The sequence below is a fragment of the Haliotis asinina genome, chromosome 5 (assembly GCF_037392515.1).
Source record: "Haliotis asinina isolate JCU_RB_2024 chromosome 5, JCU_Hal_asi_v2, whole genome shotgun sequence".
Lineage (NCBI taxonomy): Eukaryota > Metazoa > Mollusca > Gastropoda > Lepetellida > Haliotidae > Haliotis > Haliotis asinina.
The window spans coordinates 67,558,814-67,580,584 of NC_090284.1; the positions used below are offsets into that span (position 1 = coordinate 67,558,814).

The 21,771-nt window shown below is 39.7% G+C and overlaps 1 protein-coding gene across 3 annotated transcripts; it reads right to left on the bottom strand.

Annotated features, from left to right (window-relative positions):
• Positions 1 to 10,054: 10,054 nt before the first annotated feature.
• LOC137284370 (solute carrier organic anion transporter family member 3A1-like) lies at positions 10,055 to 21,334 on the bottom strand. 3 transcript variants are annotated; one of them, XM_067816154.1, is made up of 10 exons: positions 21,084 to 21,298; positions 16,181 to 16,797; positions 15,294 to 15,380; positions 14,676 to 14,846; positions 13,578 to 13,742; positions 13,095 to 13,284; positions 12,770 to 12,893; positions 12,071 to 12,225; positions 11,474 to 11,533; positions 10,055 to 10,820 (listed from the first exon to the last, which is right to left on the bottom strand). In XM_067816154.1, the coding sequence occupies exons 2-10, from the start codon at positions 16,788 to 16,790 to the stop codon at positions 10,781 to 10,783; spliced, it is 1,602 nt and encodes a 533-aa protein (XP_067672255.1). In that variant the 5' UTR covers positions 16,791 to 16,797; positions 21,084 to 21,298; the 3' UTR covers positions 10,055 to 10,780. The 3 variants fall into 3 exon arrangements, with proteins under 3 accessions (XP_067672255.1, XP_067672254.1, XP_067672253.1); XM_067816153.1 differs by having other exon boundaries at positions 10,060 to 10,820; positions 11,474 to 11,538; positions 21,216 to 21,334; XM_067816152.1 differs by having other exon boundaries at positions 10,060 to 10,820; positions 11,474 to 11,538; positions 21,084 to 21,304.
• Positions 21,335 to 21,771: the final 437 nt, after the last annotated feature.

Here is a 21,771-nt window from a genome sequence, read left to right on the forward strand (position 1 = left end):
ACAAATGCAAATACACACACAGAGGTGCACAATTACAAAACCACAGACACACACACAAACCACCTGACTCACAAGTGTAAATGTACCCACTTTCTTCAATCAACTGTTCAAAATTTGGTTTTGCGAAATATTTTATACTGTTTAAGGTACTGTTTTCTGTTGTATTGTATGAACTAAAGTATTGTAAAACAAATTAGTATCTTTGAAAGATTGTTGCCATGAGTTCAATTAATGGTGAAACTCTGTGAAATCATTGGCAAATTCTTAGCAAAACATGACATCAACGTTCACATGCGGGGAAAACACACAGAAGTGAATGTCACTGATTCTTTGTTATCCGATGTATCCTGTAAGAAACACAATAACCTTCTAACCTGTTAAACTGTTTCATGTTCTGTTTGTTTAACATGCCACCCCACAACAGTTCATGTGTGCAACTGGATGTTATACTTTAAGCATGTTAAGCCAGAAGGCTTTGTTTTTCAAGTAATATGGACGCGTGAACAAGTAGGACAAACTCGTTTCCTTTCGATGTGAGTGGGTGCGAAATGTTTGGTTCACATCTTAGTGTGTACCTAAAACGCAAGCATATACTTGATGTACAATCCATATTTGCGACTGTGTGTTATTTCAACAAACGTCTCTATGTCACATAACATAAACCTCATTTCTCAAATTATATCATAAGGTACAGATCACTTGAGAGACTAAAACTAGTGTCGTTTATAATCAAAGAGTTGTCCGTGACAACTGGACACTGTTAACTCGCTGTTAAAATGGTTTCTGTATCTGTTAACGATTCACTGCTGAACATGTAAATAACGCAGATTGGGAAATGAAGTGTGCTTCGTCAGTTTTGTAACTGAAGTATGGTACTTTAATTGAGGTTTGGTTCTTTCTGGCTCAGAACTGAAGTATGTTATTTCAATCCATACTGAAGTATGGTACATCAGTTTCACTCTGACACTGCTACTTTTTCATGTTCAGTTTCAGAACTGAAGTATTGTATTTCATTTTCGGATCTGAAGTATGGTACTTCAGTTTTGGAATTGAAGTATGGTATCTTAACTTCAGAAATGAGGGAACTTTGTAAGGTACTTCAATTTCTGAACTGTCGATAGTACTTCATTTTCACAAAGGCTTACTTCAGAATCTCATTCACGCATCCAATGACGGGCGCTATCAGCTCCCGCAATTCTACATCCCGCTCAACTTCGTCCTGACATTGGAGAATTCTTGGCTTCCAAACTTCATGGGGAACATATGCCTCTGAATTGTCTTACAGATTTGGGCATGGGGACTAAAGGGTATACAGTGATGATGAACGCGAGTTGGAATCCTCTACAGAGATGGACCGACTCTTCTTGTGTATTTATTTTGCCATCCATTCCCTTTAGATCACCGTTGCAGCTGTTTCTTCAACCGAATACAACATCAAGCACATCAAGTGGCATACTTTTACGGGAGTCTGGAAAACAAATAACACAATAACGTTTTAAGACATCCAAAGACGAAGGTCTGTTTGAATTCTTTAAATATTTTTGGATGAGTGTGAATACATGGCCTTTGTTGAATGGGCCTGGGAATTTCAATGAACATGCCTACACATGGACCAACAGAAGACATGATCAGAGGTTTGTTCCGACTACCTGCAACAAGACACATAAGCATCTTTCCCACGCTCAGAGGCTTTGATTCCAATCGCAGGACAGTCTGTACGAACCTAATGCTCAGCTGCAGTTTCCTTCCTGTGTTTCAACATAGATGACTAACCACTTTAAGCGAATTCTGACGAGCGACTTTAATGCAAGCAGGTGGAAATTTCATAGGCAATGGAAATGTGTGTTTGCCATACATTTACGAGAAGATATTTTCTCCACACGATTTGGCAAGGAATCGTTTCCTTTATGTGCTTTTGTAATTATCTATATATTTGATAGTTTAATTACATTAACTAAGAATTTGATTACCATTCAGAACAGTGCACCCAAGGGACAAATCCATGGCTGTGGCTATATCGTCTTTCCTAAGTAGTTTTGTCGGTAAGTAAAAGAAAAGTATGAGAGGCTTGTACGTGTTTCCTTGTATTTGACTACCACTCAATCTGACTCATATGTTCGTATATGGAGCAACTTTTAAGGTTAACTAGAATGAGAGTTCGAATGTATATATGGTAGAGTGTGTATATTCTGGTGTCACTTATTCTGATTTATTCTATTCCCCAAGGTTATCTTCCATCAGCTGTCGTTTATGGAAAGGCCATTGACACTGCATGCACCTTCTGGGAAACCAGGTGTGGTGGGGTCGGCGCATGCGCAGTGTATGATATCCCCAGCCTATGATATCATGTGAAAGGGATGGACACAGGATTTCAAGTACTGTCGTCAGTTGGTTTTTGCAGCTTTTCTTTTGCTACGAAATGGGGTGGTTAAGGAGTATTCCGATTCTGATGCACCACAAACCCATACTGAAGAAGCAGCGTATACTGAGGAATGTGATGTTCAGCGTACACAACTCCTTCTCGACGGAAACGAAACTGTTCCTTTGGGGCGGTTATAAAATATGTTGATTACTCCATTAACTAAAAATTGGACCAAATACAAAGGCAACAATATTCCTGTGTACTGCATAAATATAACACTCGTCAGGTACATAGGTTAAAACATCAAATCACTCTAAAAGGAAATTCTTCAAGGAGAGGGTATAGGTAGCACTCATTAATGTAATGTAAATGTAACACTCTGCAGCTACATACGTTAGAACATCACATCTCTCTGTAAGGAAATTCTTCAAGGACAGAGTATAGGTAGTACTTATTACTGTAATGTAAATGTAACACTCTTCAGCTATATAGGTTAAAACATCAAATTACTATGTGAAGTTCAGTGTTACTTGACTAAAGACACGCCTGTTTTCTACCTTGAATATAGTTGAATAACTTCTATATTCGGACGTTTCGGTACGGATCCTTGAATCATCGTCAAGCAAGGAGTGAGTGAGTGAGTTAAAATTTATTGTCACATCGGCAATATGTCAGCCATATCGTGAGGAGAACGATGAATTAGAAAAATACATATTAATTAATGACACATTGTAAAAACCTGTCAACGAAGTACAGTACAACCAACCAGAATATCACAGAGGAGAATGTAAAACTAGTGATTTAATCTAAAAGAGTTTAACTATAGAGGACAATACAATGTGAACATGGGCTACGGATCACCAACAACTGAAGGCAGATCACTACACTAGGGACGTCATTCAAGGAAATAACAGGATTTCACATATATACAGTGAATAATTAACAAGAACGTAATTGGGAAGTACAGTATCAATGTGACAAGGACTTTCGTGTTGCAGCAGTGACAATATACCCAATCCATCAGACTGGCCATCAAACAACACAACTATGATAACTGTGAACTATTTGTGGACTATATTTTTACTTTTTCCCTATCCATTCGCAAATCTATATTCCACACGGAACATAGACTTGCTTAGAAATGTGAGCGAGTGTAACACCTTATCATTGTGTTTTGAATAAGATAGGATAGAAATGAACAGCAGGTTCTCCTGTTGTTTTCATTACGAGATAACCCATAACAGGTCGGAAAATACCACCGACTAGGATCAGATTTTGTTTTTCAAGAATAACCAGTGCTACAGATTGTATGCATTAGAAGCCATATCGCACTTTTGCAGGTATATATATGCTTCATATTCATAGCCAAGAACACATGCATAAGGGTCGTATTCCTGGTTGGGTTACACACATTTCTTGTAAGTTTTTATAGTGACCGCTATGTATTCTGTTAATTCACTAAGCCATCAGCAGTTGTAACGTGTACCTATGTACACAGTGGCCAGCTTACCTTGTTCCTTTTCCCAGTACAGGAAGCTGTCACTCGCTTGGAATTCCATGGAGACATTTAGCATACTAAACTTTGAAAACGGTAACAGTAGATGCGGCTAACATGGTGAATTTCCATAACTGGATGAGTGTAAGGAAACAATGTTACATTTAATCATCCAATCATAGCAGCCAGATGATGCAGTCTGTAACTGACTCTCCCGAAATCTGCTCGTTAAATTATTTTACTTTGGTGTAGTAGATTAAAGTGGTTTATATATGGCACAAGTAGAAACTGATTAAATGCACTGAATATGCTACAAGGGTTATATGGTGTATAATTCATTATGTATTTCTACAGTAATAAAGGTTTTATGGACGCATTATTTTATATATACGATAGATATAAGTTCATTTTTTTTAAAAAGGTCGAGGATGATGGGTCAGTTTCATGCATCTCTGAAGCTGTCTAGATCGCAGTGAGTGAGTGAATTAAACCATACCACTTGTTCAAGTCGAGAAAGAGGTGGTGGGTTAGACTTTTGAAAGGTTGTTAAAGCGTTTCCTCGTCACGAAGAAGGCACAGGTACGATACCCCAAATGCATACAATTTGTGAAGCCCATTTGTGGTGTCCCCCGCCGTGATGTTGCTGGCATATTCCTAAAAGCGGCATACAACTACATTGACTCACTGTGAATGGAGCTGGGGGTCCATTAGCAACAACCTGAGCCCTCAGGACAGCATTCTTTCCACTTCTGGTGTTTTTCACTCACTCAAGGAGAAATGGCCCCTGGGGCAGATGAAAGGGCAGATCTTTGAGACCACTCTCTCAAGGGAAATTTATAATCAAACGAAGACCATGAAATACTCCCTGGAAATAAAAACTACTGGCAGTTTGATGTTTCTAGGTGGAAAGACTTGCCAATGTCACACATGTGCCAGTTCAAAGGAAAATGTGAATGAGTGGGTTAAAGTTCATAGTCACAGCGGCTGTATTTCTGTCATACAGTGATCAACTCTTATATCACAGTATCGCCAACACGGGAAGGTAAATGCAGGAGAAAAAGGTGTGTAATTCTTAGATGAACGGTAAGCACTAGATTGTGAATTCGGGTCCGTCCAGTTATGTACTTGACGTGACTCTAGCTGAATAGTTTATAATTCAGTTTCGTAATTTAGCTTTGTCCTTTTGCAACAGAAGTTACTTCAAATGGAAATATACTGGGATTGGTGTCGGATTCTGCGTCGTTTCAACTGATGGTTGGGGAAGTAGAAGTGCAGACACTTCATACACTCTTCAGTTGTTTTTCAATCAATATTGGTGTGTTTTCAACACAACTTTCACACACACGCACTTTCCCCTTACAGAACATGCATTTGATGTTACACTAAACGTGTCCATTACCTCTAGCAAGCCTGAAACGTTCGTTGCACTGGGTAATAAAGTTTCCAGGTGAATAGTTAATCCGATTGTGCCTAAATTTTCATACCGATTCAACAACAGAACTTTACAGCGATGACAACCAGATCATTTACAATCTTCGTTAGTCGGACTATCTTACATGTATCATTGAATAGTCTTCTTATGTTCCGAGCAGTGGGGTGGCCTAATGGTTAAAACATTCGTTCGTCACGCCGAGGACCCGGGTTCGATTCTATTCTATCGATGATCGAGTTTGCAGGTGCTGGCGTCACTACATTGAGAGTAATCGGAACTGTTTTGACTGAATACAGATTCTGCAAACGAAATATCGTTCTGAAGGGAGTTGGGGCAGTGGGGTAGTCTAGTGATTAAAGCATTCGTACGTCACGCCGAAGATCGAGTTTCGATTCCCCAAATGGGTATAATATGTGAAGCCCATTTGTGGTGTCCCCCGCCGTCATGTTGGTGGAGCATTGCTAAAAGCGATATATTCAGTCACTCTGAATGGCGCTGGGAATCCATTGTCAACAACCTGAGCCCCAGGACATCATTCTTTCCACTTTTGTTGTTTTTCTCATAATCTTGGCATGACTGTCATATAGATGTATTGGTTGTCAGCTTGAGTGAGTGAGTGAGTGAGTGAGTGAGTGAGTGAGTGAGTGAGTTAATATTTATCATTACATCAGCAATTTTGCAGTTATATCTTGACGAGAACAGTAAAATGATGACACATTAGAAACTAAAACACTAGTGTATCACAGATATCCATTTAAAACTAGTAATTAAATCTAAAACAGTTTAACTATAATATATATATATATATATATTATAATATGAAAACGGGCTATAGATTACCAACAACTGAAGGCAGATCACCATACTAAGGACCATGGGGACTTACAGTACATTTGCTTCCTGCGTGGGCCCTAGCTGAATATAGCATGGATTTACACCATCCCTTCAGCTATTAGCAGTTTCTAGCCATACATTAAAAATACACATATGCTACGATTAAAATACTGGAAAGCTGTAATCCATTTCGAATGCTTAGGACTCACGCACCCTCTTGGGAAGACGTTATCAGCTTGACATGGGAGGTCAACTTGACATGTGGGGTCAACTTGACATGTGGGGTCATGTTCAAACCCATAGATGACCCGCATGTTGCTGTTTGTAGGTACCATTGACAACTGCCTGTCCTCGGTGTTGTGTATCTGTGATTTTCTTAGTTTGTACTTAATTTAGAACTTGGCGTTCTTGCGTCTTACAACGAACCACTTTGAACACAAATTCTAAGAAACAAGGATGCGTTTTTAATCTACCGCCCGTTAGTTGCGAGAATTTAGATGCAAGCCTAGACTGTGAAAACAGTTACACTGAGACAAAGTGAGATCAGCACAAATAGATAATTCCACTGTAGCGGGTGTTGAACAATGTCCATTTAACACTGCTAGTGGCGTTGAAACGTTGTGGTCTTCTAGAGAAAACAGTACTTTGCAGTGATTAAAGAATACATCTCCGTTACCCAGTCAGATATGCGATGGAGAAGAACGGAGTGAATGTCAACATCATGGCTGTGTCTATGACCATATAACTCCCATTCTCCAAAGTCTTCTTTGGCTTCCAGTAAAAGAACGCAGCTCCTGCAAACGACAGTGCCTTGCATAGAAATGCATTGATAGCGATGCACTAGTGTACTTGAGTGAGCTACTGCAGCCTTAGAGATCACTTAGAACACTAAGATCTCAAGCACACCATCTCCTCCAAAAACCAAGACTACAAGCTAACACAAACGTTTTCCGATCGAAATAAAACTTGCTCCAACATTCCAAAACTTTCTGAGGACCGGTCTGTGTAAAAGAGCTTTCTTTAACTAGATTTTTAATGAGCGCTTCCAGCATGCAGTGAGAGTAGAGTATTAGCGCAATATAAATGCACTAGTATTATCATTGATATAAATTACATAGGTATGCGTGGTGGGCGAGCTCTCTAAGGCGAAAGGCTAGTGATCCAGCGAGCTTGAGGTGACGTGATCGAACCCACCTGTCACTGGGTGTACAAACCTTATCAGCTTCATGTGCAGGTTCTTTCAGTGTTGTCACAACCTCTAGTGTACAATGCACAAGCCCGTGCACTTAAAAGAACCCAAAATCCGTTGGTATTGGTAGATGACCAATTGGTGGCAACATGAATACATGCAAACACGTAGTACAGTAACCGTGCAGTAAAGTTGGACAAAGGACTGTGACTGTGAGTGAGAACCTCGTAAGGATGGGAAAACCACATGTACTCGGTGCGCCTAGGTGTAGCAAGGTTTATGTTCTCCCCTGGGAATTGAGATTGATAACAGAACGTGCCGCTGAGATTGACATCCAGTGATAGAAGGAAAAACAAAGCGCCCGTGAGCAGCTGAACTGGATATCGGCCCTGTGCAAATGATGATGAGTGAGTGAGAGTGTGAGTCCTTCAGTTTCGTTTTACGCGGCACTCAAAAATATTCCAGCTATATGGCGGCGGAACAGACAATGTAGTGATCAACTGCATGAGCATCAATCTGTGTAGTTGTGAACCGATGACATGTGTCAAGCAAGTCAACGAGTCATCCCGTTAGCTGCCTCTTTCACGGAAAGCATGGGTTGCTAAAGGCCTATTCTACCCCGACCTTCACGGGTACATGATAACAAAGGCACAGGCATTTGTCGAGACGCAACAGCAAGTCGTAACAAAGTTTCTGAAATGGCAAACTGATATTCAACATCCTCAGAGAGCCCCTGCTCCTTCTTCGTGAACAGTGATCATCCTGACCACATGTCAAACTTCTAAAATACACCTAGACTCTGAATGCAATGTATCCTTCACATAACTGTCTGTATTAATCTATATATTTATTATGAGTAACGAAACAAGAATACTCCCTTGTATATACTAAAAACATTCTGTACCCTGGTGAAGGAGACTACACTGGAATTACCTAACCCCCAGTACAGTCCGGACATCCTATTGCGTTAACAAGCACCTCGCGGCCTGACTGAAACATCGTGACACAATTGCAGACCTGTTCTAGACTGAATAACAACACAGCCGCATGACACTATCCATTTAGAAGAATATAAGAAAACGTAAAGGTGCAAATAATATCACAGGCAACAGAAAAAATATGACAACAATAATTTGAAAATTAAAAACCACTGAATGTTTCTTGGCCATAAATAAGTCGGTTCTTAGTTCCTTGTTAAGCATAAGACGCCACCTCACATACTTCTCCCGAGCCAGGAGAGATACCGGACACCCTGTTAACACTGCTTCAAGGGATGTTAAATTATGTACCACCAAATGTAAGAACAATCACTAGCAGCTGAGGGGATGGTGTAAATCCAACTAGAGTCCATGTAGGTAGCAAAGTTACTGTAAGTCCCCATGGTCCCTAGTATGGTGATCTACCTTCAGTTGTTAGCGATCTGTAGCCAGGTTTTATATTGCACTGTCTAAATAGTGCTATTACTTTTAATTTCCAATGCTAGTTTTAAATTCAAACTGTGATATGCTAGTTGTATTACTTTCCTTTGTCGACAGGTTTTTCATAATATACATATATATTCTATGTCCAGTATGTTCTCGTCGAGATATGGCTGCAATAGTGCCGATGTGACATTAAATACTCACTCACTCACTCAAATTTAATTAGTTTGTTGTTAGCACTGATGTTTGTCTTGATACGAGTATGTATTTTCTGTATATTTTTGTTATTAATTAAGTAATTATTATTATTGGGTCACACAACATTTAGTGTTGTGAATATCAGATATGATGGGTCACATTTCGTTTTCATAGCTAGTCAACACTTTTAGCATTCTGGTTTTCCGGAATCTATCTGCTCCTAGTTTTCTATGTGTCTACATCCGGGATACCTATTTGAGGGCATTCTATAGTGTTGACGATGTTCGTTTGTGCCCGAACTTTCGGGAAATGTCTAAATATATATATAAGGGCTGGTTGCCGTGCGGAGGGTGACACTCACATTCATTCATATTTGCTGGAGTTACTGCCACGCTTACCCGTCAACGCCAGACCTACATTATCTGCTGTCGCACCGATCGCTGTGTTGACATTCTGCCAGAGCTGTTCTCTCTCACACCAAGACTTTTGTGAGTTTGCTACTATATTTATCTTGTGACCCAATGACTTAGATTTTGTCTCTCTTGAATTGTACCTGAAATCTGCATTGTTCTATTGACTTGGGACTTTGTATACCTTGCTCTCGTATAATAATAGAGAATTTGAACGTAAACGTATTGTGTTTGTTCTGTTTTGCTGGTTCACAGGGGATTTCTTAAATTGTTGTCACGGTAAATTCTTAACCGTAACAGTCTAGATAAAGAAGATATCTCTGCTATAAAGGTCGATTGTACAATACCATGTGTTTATGTATCACTATGTGTATAGAATGATGCGCATTCAGTGTGAATATCATGGTTCAAATATTCTAACGTGAAAAAAATGTTTGAAGATATCCATTATAGAAAAACGTAATGTAAACTACATTTCATGGTTTATGTAGAATCGCGGATTTTGCCAGTTACAAACGTAATTAGAGTAAAATCCGTGACAGATAACATGGCCTGGTTCTAGTGATGGCATGCAAATGTATTTGTGAGATATTTGTATTCATACGTATCCTCGCTTTCCTGCTTTAACCTACGTTGAGTCATGTCACTTGAGTACCTCTTAGTCGGAGTCTCCCTTAGTCACTGTGTCGCACTCACAATATTCTTTCGAACGAATTGGAAAAGTCCCTTGTTTATTTAGAAAACCAATACTTTTATGGTATCTTGGTCTGTCAAGCGCCAGTTGCCATAGTCGATTTATACTGTCCGATCTCATTCACTGATACCGTATCAATGATAGCTTTGACTTAATGTCATATTCTGTTGCTTTTCTATCATTAATTTTTCTATTTCATTTTCATTCGCGACATTCCCTTGTACAAAACAAATTTAGAATATACTACATATACTACATAAGTACTTCCTGAATATTATTAAATAATTTTAATAAAGGAATTTTAAATAATTTCACCTAGTTCTATTACTGATTGACTCCTGGTTACCCTTTTAGTTTCAACATGCGAAACAACACGTAACATTATACAGCAAACAGGCGCATAATTTGGTATCTGGTCCACTTATTTGTTTCAGGTGTAATATACATATTCTTCACGAAAGCAAACGTAATTCTGTCTGAAATGAACATTTAAAACTGTGTAAACTGAACATCGTGTTTCTCAGTATCTTCAGCAGCTTCAGGCCGTGTTGGGGGTACGTCCACATCAGGGTACTCCTTAACGACAGAATACTTGAGCAAAATGAAAGCTGCAAAGAAGCCAGCTGCCGATAGCAACTGAAGTCCCGTGTCCATCCCTTTCACACGGTACCGAAGGCTAGGGAGATCATACAGTGCGCATGCGCCGACCTCACCACACGTTGTTTCCCAGAGAGTGCACGTTGTGTCAATCACCTTTCCATACACTATAGATGATGGAAGGAAACCTTGGGAAAAGTATAAATTATCATAAGTAGCATCAGGATATACACACAATATTAACAGAACGTAGTGATCCGGATTAGAACTGATCTCAATTTAGCTTGTCGCATGCTTGTCGTAAGAGGCGAGTAACGGGATCGGGTGGTCAGGCTCGCTGACTTGGCTGACACATGTCATTGTATCCCAGTTGCGTAGATCGATGCTCATGGTGTTGACCACTGGGGTGACTGGTCCAGACTTGATAATGACAGATCGCCTCCATATAGCTGGAATATTGCTGTGGCGTTAGACAACCAAACAACCTTCCGTTGTATCAAGCACGAAGTTGCCAATGTAGTTAAACCTAAAGCGTTGAGTTACACTTTGCTTTATTGTATCAATTTTAGTATAAATGCATACAATGTTATAAAACGAATGTAACTTATCGTCATGAGATGGCACGTTGTGTGGCTTTTAACTCTCCCATGACATCAAGTAGAAAAGATGCAAAAGAAACCCAGCTATTTCACCTTCAAACCTCTAATAGCTTGGAACTGTCAGTCATATATTGAATACTGAAACCGATACGAAGAATTTGGTCTGGTCATGACATCCTGTCCAACATATGCTGTTGTTAAAAAAGAAATGTGCCGGCGGCCGTTATAGCCTATACACTTACCGACGAAACTGTTCAGGAAAGATGACATAGCAACAGCCATGGATTTGTCCCTTGGGTGCACTGTTCTTTCATGGAATTAAAAAAATAATCAATTTATAAGTAAAAAAAAACTAAAATAACCAGAATTTGTCTCTGAAATACCATATTAAATATTTATGACTATGCATTTTGTTCTGAGTAACCGACCTGCCTCATAGCGAAAGCCTTCATATCATGAATACAATGGAATCGTAAATCGTTGTTTGTAGAAAATATTTCATACATATATATTCATCCTTTTCATAAACCACAGTACCCCCTTTAGCCTACATTTTCTATATGTGGGCCTTGTACGTTTATAGCTTTTATGGTTTTTACATAAAGCAGGTGAAATTTGTTGACATTTTTGTAATGTACCATTCAGCCACAATCCCAACTCAAAATATAATCTAGATTGTTGTTTGAATTTCTCCATAGCATATTGATAAAAAAGGGACCTTATTAGGATCAATATATTTTCCGATAAACCTGTGTTAAATGACTACCGCAGGCAGCATGCTGCTCACGTTTTAAAATGTTGCATATTTGTATATTGAGTAAAATGTTGTTAGCTCCTACTTCATTATTGTCATCATGACGGGGACTAAGCCAAATGTCGCCGCCAGGCCGGACACCAGGTCAACGATGATATAGGGATACAGGTAGGGACAATCTGTCGGGCACCTGCCCACTGTGCCCCCGTTACCAGGAATCTCGCTACATCCTGTGTATGTCTGAAATAAGACGAGCAAACAGCACAGATACAATACAAACACGACGTTGAAATACTGACCTTGACTCTGTTTTGAGTGACACTACTCACAAAGAAGGCATACATCAGGTGCCATTTGATTATTTCCGGGGATTGATCTGCGCACATTTAGTAACTGGACAAAACGTACATGGCAATAATTTGTGATGTCACCTTTTTCTCAAGAGAGATTTTCCAAGCGACATACATCCATGAAACAATGTCATGGTACAACATGACTACATTAAGAAAGTGCAAAAATAGTGCATGTATTACATTACTACAAGATGATCTTTTCGATATCCCATGTCACACTGAAGGCGCGAGAATTCTGAGACTAACATTTAAACATACCATAACTGAGATCGCCACAAATTAGACACATTAACACACATTCACAGAGAAGCTAGCTATACGGAGAGTGAGGTCTCATAGATCCGCACTGAGACTGTAATCCCACCAAAGTAAGAGTGAGATACCCACGGTGCCTTTCCAATATCCCTACATCCAAGGACTGAGCTACTTACTGTGCCATTTATAGATCGGCATCCTGCCATACAGGGGTTGATATACGTCACACCGTCAGCTCCACACAGAGGCATGAACTCAGTTGCATCACAGTTGCAAGAGGTATAGTTGACCAAAGAATAGCTGAAATATATAGGAAATGTCAACGTCAGTCTTTGATAAGGTCTTCCCCAGACGATAATACATATTCTCTATGAATAATGAGGTGTAGTTACCTTGTTTAGAAGATTGTCCGGTTGATCGTGATCATCTCCTACAATAACCTCCTAAAGACGGATTCATTTTTAAAACAGCGATTATTGTCTCGTAAAAACTGCCACTCACCCGCTGTCACCCAAACCTTTGATGTCCTGGCTGTCGCACCCTAAAATTAACGTTAGAGAATAGAGGGCAGTTCCAACTGATACCACTATGGTCGTGAGCTTTGTACATCCCGTGCTGGTAAGCCGAAGTCGGCTGGTGACTATTCCTCCAAGAAGAGTGCCCACAACTGCCCACAGCAGCTCAAGAATACCTAAAACACGTTGTGACATAAAGATGTGAATTATCATACGATCATATTATCACTGTAATGTATCTGCTTCCATAACAGTAAACAGATTTCTGGAAACAAAATAGAATATCCCCAGAGGACTCAAAGGTTTCCACCTTGATACGCAATGAGCTTGCAGATTACAGTCATTTACTTCAGGGATGATTTGCGATATTCAGCGTGAGGTACGGTAATCTCAGTTTTACGCTTCACTAACCCACGAGGCATCTGACTACAAAACGTGTTCGTCGACTGAATGTAGAGCTCCTACTTACTCAGTATGAAGTTCGCCTCAGCTGCTGTCGTACCAAATTGGTTCGCGATGTATTTGGGAGCAAAACTTAAATAGCCACCAACAAAGAACAAGCCACTGGCGCTTCCAAAGAGGAGACAGTCGACTACTGGATTTTTTAATATTCTTAATACCGACCTCGGCATGTCTGTGAAAGCAAAAGGAAAAAGAAATAAGTACAGTGATTGGAACATGAGAAATGGTATGGCGTTCAGATGCTCTTGTTCCTTGTTTTCACACAGCGAACAAAGAAAATTTTCATTATGACACAACACTACTGTATCTTTAGTAAGGTTGATTGATGTAGAAAGAAACATCATTACAAAGATCCTTAGTTCTCATTTAATTATTGCATTTTTAAAAGAATTAGATGTGTTCAATGAATTTTTTTGTAAATGTTAATGTAAATGTTTTTTGTAATATGTTATGATTTAAAGTTTGCATTAGTATCTCAGAGTGTTAGTGGCTGTATCCTCGAGAGGGGTTAAAGCAATGTAAAATTATATTGTCCTTCGGAGAGGGTACGTAAGTCCTAAAACATCAAAGTACATCAAACCTTTCCACTGTTTTTAATGGTAGAATACACGTCTTTTTAAACTGCTGACGACTGAAGGGATGATGTAAATCGAGTTAGGGTCCTGCAGGAAGTTGTTGGCAGTCTATATAGCCAGCTTTTACATTGTATTGTCCAAATAGTGATGTTAGTGCTAACTGATATTCTAGTTGCATTACTGTCCTTTGACGACAGCTATGTACAATTCATACATTTCATTTCAGTATCAAACATGTTCTCGGCACGATATGACTGAAATATTGCCGATGTGACGTTAAATATTAACTCACTCACTCATTACAAAGTGTAATGATGTGTCTGTTTTGAAAGCTGTTTGAATGGAACTGAAATCCTTTAAACACACATACGTCGCCATAAGGGGCTTATACTGGGAATGATGTGATTCCATTTTATCAACATATATCACCCCAGTGAATAAAAGCATGTAAAGTGATGTAAATGAGAAATCGCAAGTCTACTGCATACTGTGATGTCGGGAATGACTTGTGTCCCGGAAACTACACTTACCCATTACATCATCTTTCAGAGACGTGGTCGTGTCTTCAACCGTTGGTTTCTTCATGTGTCTTGGAAAGCAGCCTAAAGGTACAGCAAGGAACAGGGCTGCACATCCAATCACCAGGTACCCGATCCACCATGCCCCTATCCACTGTGGGCTACTTTTATCTAACTTGGACTCTTTAAATGAAAACATGTTATACTCAGAAAATACTTGATAATGTGACCCGTGAAGGTTCCGGGGTAGAATAGGCCTTCAGCAACCCATGCTTGCTATTAAAGGCGACTCAGCTTGTCGTAAGAGGCGACTAACGGGATCGGGTGGTCAGGAAAGCTGACTTGGTTGACACATGTCATCGGTTCCCAAGTACGCAGATCGATGCTCATGTTGTTGATCACTGGATTGTCTGGTCCAGACTCGATTATTTACAGACCGCCGCCATATAGCTGGAATATTGCTGAGTGCGGCGTAAAACTAAAACTCACTCACTCACTCACTTGATAATGTATTCGAATGTGTGTGTAGATTCTGTTATTTCTGTGTTATTTATTTTTAAAGTTTCTTGTGAAGGCAGGTGGAATTGGTTTGAGTAACTTTCTGTTCACTACTATTAGAACATAACCAACCGTTAAGATTAAGAGGAAAGTTGCTGAACCATCCACCAAGACCGAGTGCAACAGCTGGTCCAAGGAACGCCAACGTCATAATGATACCTGCAAGACCATGAGTGCACAGACAATAGAATCCGTATCTTGGACAAACCAAGTCCTACATTTACCACTACAGTGAAAAAGCACAGTGCCTTGTACACGCACAACATCCTCTATACGTACAACTTTGCATGCACTACTTGTTTTGCTATTTTCCTAAATGGGTACGCAAGTCCATCAACTGTCAAAGTCTATTTAGCTCTACACACTTTTTTCTCGTAGAATATTTGTTGTTATACTATGGCTAACTATCAGTACAATCCCCAATGATTGAGGGGATGGTGTAAATCCAGCTACGGTCCATGCAGATAAGCGAAAGTAATGTAATTACTTTTACATGCTAGTGTTATGGTATCTGTGATACTCTAGTACTTTTACTGTCTATCATCGACATGTTTACCTCTTCACGGTGTTTTCATTTTTGTATTGTATAAACTGTTTTCGTCCCGATATGGCCGACGTGACGTTAAATATTAACTCGCTCGCTCAATTATTTTTTCTACATTCTGCTCTTCCTTTTCTCCTTCCTCTAAATGCACTACTCTACTGCACGTAGACTTTGTCTATTGATGGGGCGGTGGGGGTTGCCAAGTGGTTAAAGCGTTCGCGCGACACTTCGAAGACCCAGGTTCGATTCCCCACATAGGTACAATGTGTAAAGCCCATTTCTGGTGTCCCCCTGCCTTATTGCTGGAATATTGCTAGGAAGCGGCGTAAAAGAATACTCACTCACTTTCCTCTACTGCACCTTCTTCTCTATTTTTTAAATTTCTTCTTAACCAATGTAAGACTGCATAACTTACCTGTTAGTAAGCTTGACTGCTGTTTGTCACGGGAATTATTGTCAACATACGGTAGGCCCAGTGAAAACCGTGGGGATTTCCCCATTCCTTGTAACACCATAAACACGGCAAGCACATTGTACACCCAACGCCCGTTGTCAGTCGCTTGATCCTTTGTGACTGTGCATCTCTCATGTTCTTGCACGGAATCCTGACACAATCTTGCCCTTTGTTCAGAGGAGTAGTTAGAGGATACGTCCTCTTCACCAGGCAGTGATACAGGATTCATGAAGTGTAACAGTCCCGACATCAAACTGGCAATGCCATACAAAGCCAATGTAAAGGACAGGATCCTAGGTATAAAGCGCCTTCCCCCAAAATGACTGAAGAAGAAAATAGCTGAAAGATAACCGATTTCGTTGCAACTCAGAAGGAGGCCACTTCTCGTACTGCTGAGTCCAAACTGTTTCTCTAGTGCTGTGATCTGTGACACGGTGTAAGACTTGACTGCCTCCAGCAACAGTGACGACACGCTGAAGACAGCAGTGAACCAGAGGATGTTGTTGAAACACCATCGTCGACATCCTCCAGACTCAGCCATGGAGTTGACACTCACACCGTTCTTCTCCATCTTTTATCTGACAGGGTAAATGACATATACTGTTTCATCAAAAAAAAATGTTTTCTCTAAAAAGACCACAAGGTATCAACGCGTATAAATGTGCGGTTATATAATAAAAACCCATTAATGGATCATGTGAATGAGGGGCAAACATGACGAGCTCTTTGTTCCACATTACTTATCCGCAATAGTCGTTTTGTTTTTAAGTGTGCTCGTCATTTTTCCATCATACCCATAATACGTGAAATTATCTATTTGTGGTCATCTCAGTTTGTCTCAGTCTAATTATTTTTTCACAGTTTAGGTTTGTTTCTTAGAAATTGTGTTTAATGTGGTTCGTTGTAAGACGCCGTATGTTCTAAATTAAGCGATAAACATACTGTGTTGGAAATCGGAGGTACATAACGAAATAATATTAGCTCTAAATCTGATTTACAACCAAACGCCTAGAGTGAGTAAATAATAAACGACAGCTGTGAAAATTTCGTTATATACCCCTGATTTTACAGCACAGTACGTTACCCCTACCCAGGACATAAGAAGAATACTCAATGATACATGTTAGATAGTCCAGCCAGGGAAGATTGAAAACGATCTCTTTGTGATAACTGTAAACGTATTTTGCTATTACATGCGATAAACGAATTAACTATTCATTTGGAAACTTTATCACCCAGTGCAACGACAGCTTCGGGCTTTCTGCAGTTAATGTTTCAAGAATATATGGACACGTTTAGTGTAACAAAGATTCAAATGCATGTAGGTGTAATGACAGTTAGTGCGAAAGTGTTAAAAACACATCAATATTGACTGAGAAACAACTGAAGAATGTATGACGCAGGATCCGACGTATAATCAGGCAACAATTTCCAGTATCTCCCCATTAGAAGTTCACTTTTTGTAAAAGCATAACTTCTGTTGCGAATTACTAAACTGACCTAATAACTAGAGTCACGAAATGTCCAATCCTGACAATCGTCTATGATCAGGGCGTTTTACCAAGTACATAATTGGACGGACCCGAATTCACAATCTCTTGGTAAACACATATAAGATGATCCACGACCTGACAAATGATCCCAATTTGCATACTTGGGAACGCCCCACAGAACGATCCACTTGAAACAAGAGGGAGACAGGTTGTCTGATAAATATCGAGAAGTTCATTTTCCCCGTGCGTTTCACGCATGAATTGTTATAGCACACTCGATTTGGGAACAGGTACAATCCCAACGAATTGAATCAACACAATATACTGAGTAAATATGTTTAGGACCACCGATCCATTTCACGAAGCAAATGACATTTTCCTGGGGTTTTCTTTAACAAAATTGTTTAATATCTAAAATGCTTGTCAATGCCCCAATCATGTATTTGTCTTCGTCCTAACTAAAGCTTAGCGCTGAATATCAGTATCTTATGCCTGAAATTGCAGTCTTATCATGCGAAGGAATATGCGGTTTTGTTTTAATGGGTAAAGCTGACGTTTAGTCTGCTAAATATTAAATAGATAATAACTACATATAGTTAATTGTGTTTCATTTAACTATTTAATATGTTAAAAGTTATCTGTTACTGAATGGTGGTGGCTAGATCCCATAATTTTGTTCCTATTTCTCTGTACGGGCTGATTTTCGGCCATAATTCCGCTGGTGATCGGCCGGGAATACATGTCTTGGATATTTATATAACCGGAATTGGTTAGTATTCAAACGCCATTTCCAAATTTCTATCATATTTTTATTATGGTCACCAAAATTGTGTACAGAAAACTGAAAATAGCCTTTGACATTGATAAGTCAATGAGAAATATCTTTGTACACAAATTAGTCAGTTTGGGGATTACTCAGTACCAGACTCAGTAGATTTATCAGTGACTAAAAGAATATAAAATACAGACAACTCACCAAAGATTACTCTTTTTTATGACAAAGTATGGGAACAGTAAAAACCTGATATAGTATGTGTCAATTATTATACAAGACACAACAATGCTGGAAAATTAGGCGGACTTACTGATTTATGCTTTAATTATCACTCTCTGAATCAGTCTCGGTGTCTGAATCACTTGCAAGTCCTAAGTCAATCACTAGTCTGTCAATTTCCCTTTCTACTGCGATTTCGCGTTGTCAGTAACAATCTTCAATTGTTTTAACATGTTTACAACATTCCGACCATTCTTTTGCACCGATTGCAGACATCCTTTCATTTATGGCAACTTTTAAGGAACTTTTTGTGAACTGTAAGTTTTGTGAAGCGACATATTTTTTCACATTTGCCCAAATTAAGTCAATCGGGTTTAGTTCTGCGTGGTATGGAGGGAGACGTAGCACACCATGACCATGTTGCTTCAACATCGTGTCTACTCTGTAGACAGGGCCCGATTTGTTGGATTTTGCAAGAAACAATAGTTCGGCTTTTAGCATTTTCTCATCAAATGAGATATTGTGCCTTTGTAGCCACGCTTTTATGTCATCTTTTCTGTTGTCGGTTGTCGGACATTTGTCCACTTGCTTGCTATGATATGGTGCATTATCCATAACGATGACAGAGTGCAGTGGAAGGTTTGGGATCAACTTTTCCTGGAGCCATTTGGAAAAATTACCAAAGTTCATCTCGTCATGATAGTCTGCTGATTTGAGCTGGGAATAAAAAACAAGCAAAGCATTTGGAAGAAAACCGTTTTCAGCCCCTGCATGAATCACAATAAGCCGAGGTCCGGTGCCAGACGGAGATTGAACCCCATTTATTACGACCCCACCCTCAAGTTGCCAACACTTTGGGACAATGTGGTGTACATGCAATCATGTTTCATCGATAAAGAGTGTTCGATTTTCTTCTCGGTATTTCTTTATTGCACGGAAGCATTGCAAACGCTTGGAAACAATGTCTTTACGTTCCATTAAAAGTTTACAGTTTAACTGCGTTTTTCGCCACCTAAACCCCATGTCTTTGAGATTTTTTCGAAAACTTTCCTTAGAACCCTTGTAGTTCAGCTGGCACTTTGCTATATCATACATCGTATCCAGAGTGGGTAGTTGTTTTTTTACGCCGTATAAACTTTGTACAAATTGACGGACTGCACACCGGTCGAAATCATCAAGTTTGTAACTGCAAGTTTTGGGTTTGCGTAACTTGGTGGGTCTGATAATTGTAGGTCCACTCGCACTCCTACCACCTTCTGCCTTAATGTGCTTTAAAAGCTGCCGTTGCAGTCCAGTAACAAGGCTACTTTGTAAAAGAGCATCTGCTTTGGTTGCACAATTTTTGTCCATATACATGATAACATTGTGTGCTATCTCCCTTGTCTGAGAATGAACTATTTGCCCATGTTTTCCTAACTTGGACATTTTTTAGTACAGCTGAATTGAGACAGGTGTAAAACAGTAACGAGACAGGTGTTAATCAGTAGCGGTGTTGATTTCATGCCACGGTTAGCATGTATTGCACGTGCATAATCGTCAACCTACCTGTAGCAGCCAAGTGTACTCGCCCAATTCGTTGTACCGCCTCTCTTGTCACAAATGCGTTTAGTGCGCAAGATCATCTAATATGTGTCTAGCAGTAGTGCTTACCGTTCACCTGTCTCCTCTTGTTTATGTTTCATTGGAATCAGTGGATCCATGCCCATCGGATGTATGTGGATGTATTACAATGTAATTCATTGTCACATTCGTGACGACCTTCATGATAAAACGTGTCATGAGTTGAGCGAGAAAGATGTAAACAGTTCGCTAGTCGTCTACCGAGGTCTTTAGGTGATAAACTATAACTGGAATCTGCACTGTATAGTGCAGGTTATCTATAGACACACTACATAGTACACTGTCAACCATCAGTGTGCTCTGTCATACCGCCATATTAATGATCACACATGTCCTATCACAAACAGCTGGAGATGTACACCATGGACTAGATATAGCGTTGTATGCAGCAAAGATTCCTCCCCACCCTACCAAGGACTACAGACCTACATCATGAAGACGTACGATCCCCACATATAATTCTTTTTGTTGAATCAAATGCCACTTCCCTAATGGAAAGGCACATAAGGTTTCAGCTAAGCGGGGTGAAATTGATTGTGTACTTTGCTGTATATGGCATAGTCATATAAACTGTTCTTATCCATTTGTTTTTGTTCACGGGACCAAATGTCCTAAAAAGAGCATTTAGTTTGATAAAATAGTTATACAGATGGTATTATGCTGCCTGAGAACAGACGGAGTCTCCCTTTCACAACCCAATCATGACGTAATTTGTTATCCAGCATAAGTGGAAACAGAAGTGAGGTGAGGACATTACCTTGTGTTCCACCAGCTGCACAGGTAAGCACGTCACAAAGTAGGTTAGTTATATCTCCAACACCAACTCAGTCTTCCATCATATACATATCTGTCACTTTGTTCATAACGCGCATCAACATAATATCCTTACCACTCTTCACCTTGATTCTATCTATTTTATACAATGGTGGAACAGTACCCAATGTTTTCTCTGGAGCAGGTCATAGCTATATTATATGTGTCGACTTTTTAACTAACAGCGTGATATCTGCCCTCTGCGTACGAGGTGAACCGCTTATACTTGGGGACGTCAACGCTGACATGTCAAGGGCAGGGCTGCCATCACGAAACATTCATTCATTTATCTAGTGCTGTAAGCACACACTGAATACTCAATACAGTCGTAGAATATACATTTACACGTAAAGATAATATCAGTAAATGGATTATAGACGACATCTACGCTTCTTTACACTCACATGGAGCAGGCCATGCTCAAAGAGAGCACATGTCAGTCGACAGTGAATATGAAGCAGTTGAATGCAGTATTTGCCCAACACGTTTCTTATGAAACCTTTGATCCCTTTCCATCAGTGTCAACAAGTGATACAGATAGATCCGAGTTCTAAACATGTGACAAAAGATAACATGTTTTATTGAATGAACTGTTGTCAGGGGCAGTGTTATATTTTATAATTATATATGTT

What these genes read in the sequence shown, in the direction of transcription:
- LOC137284370 (XM_067816153.1), bottom strand. Translation starts at nt 16,790, where the DNA reads ATGGAGAAGAACGGTGTGAGTGTCAACTCCATGGCTGAGTCTGGAGGA. An exon ending in CTTTCCTCTTAATCTTAACG is followed by an intron (nt 14,847 to 15,293) that starts GTTGGTTATGTT and finishes TTTCATTTAAAG; the next exon opens with AGTCCAAGTTAGATAAAAGT. An exon ending in GCCGATCTATAAATGGCACA is followed by an intron (nt 12,226 to 12,769) that starts GTAAGTAGCTCA and finishes GTCTTATTTCAG; the next exon opens with ACATACACAGGATGTAGCGA.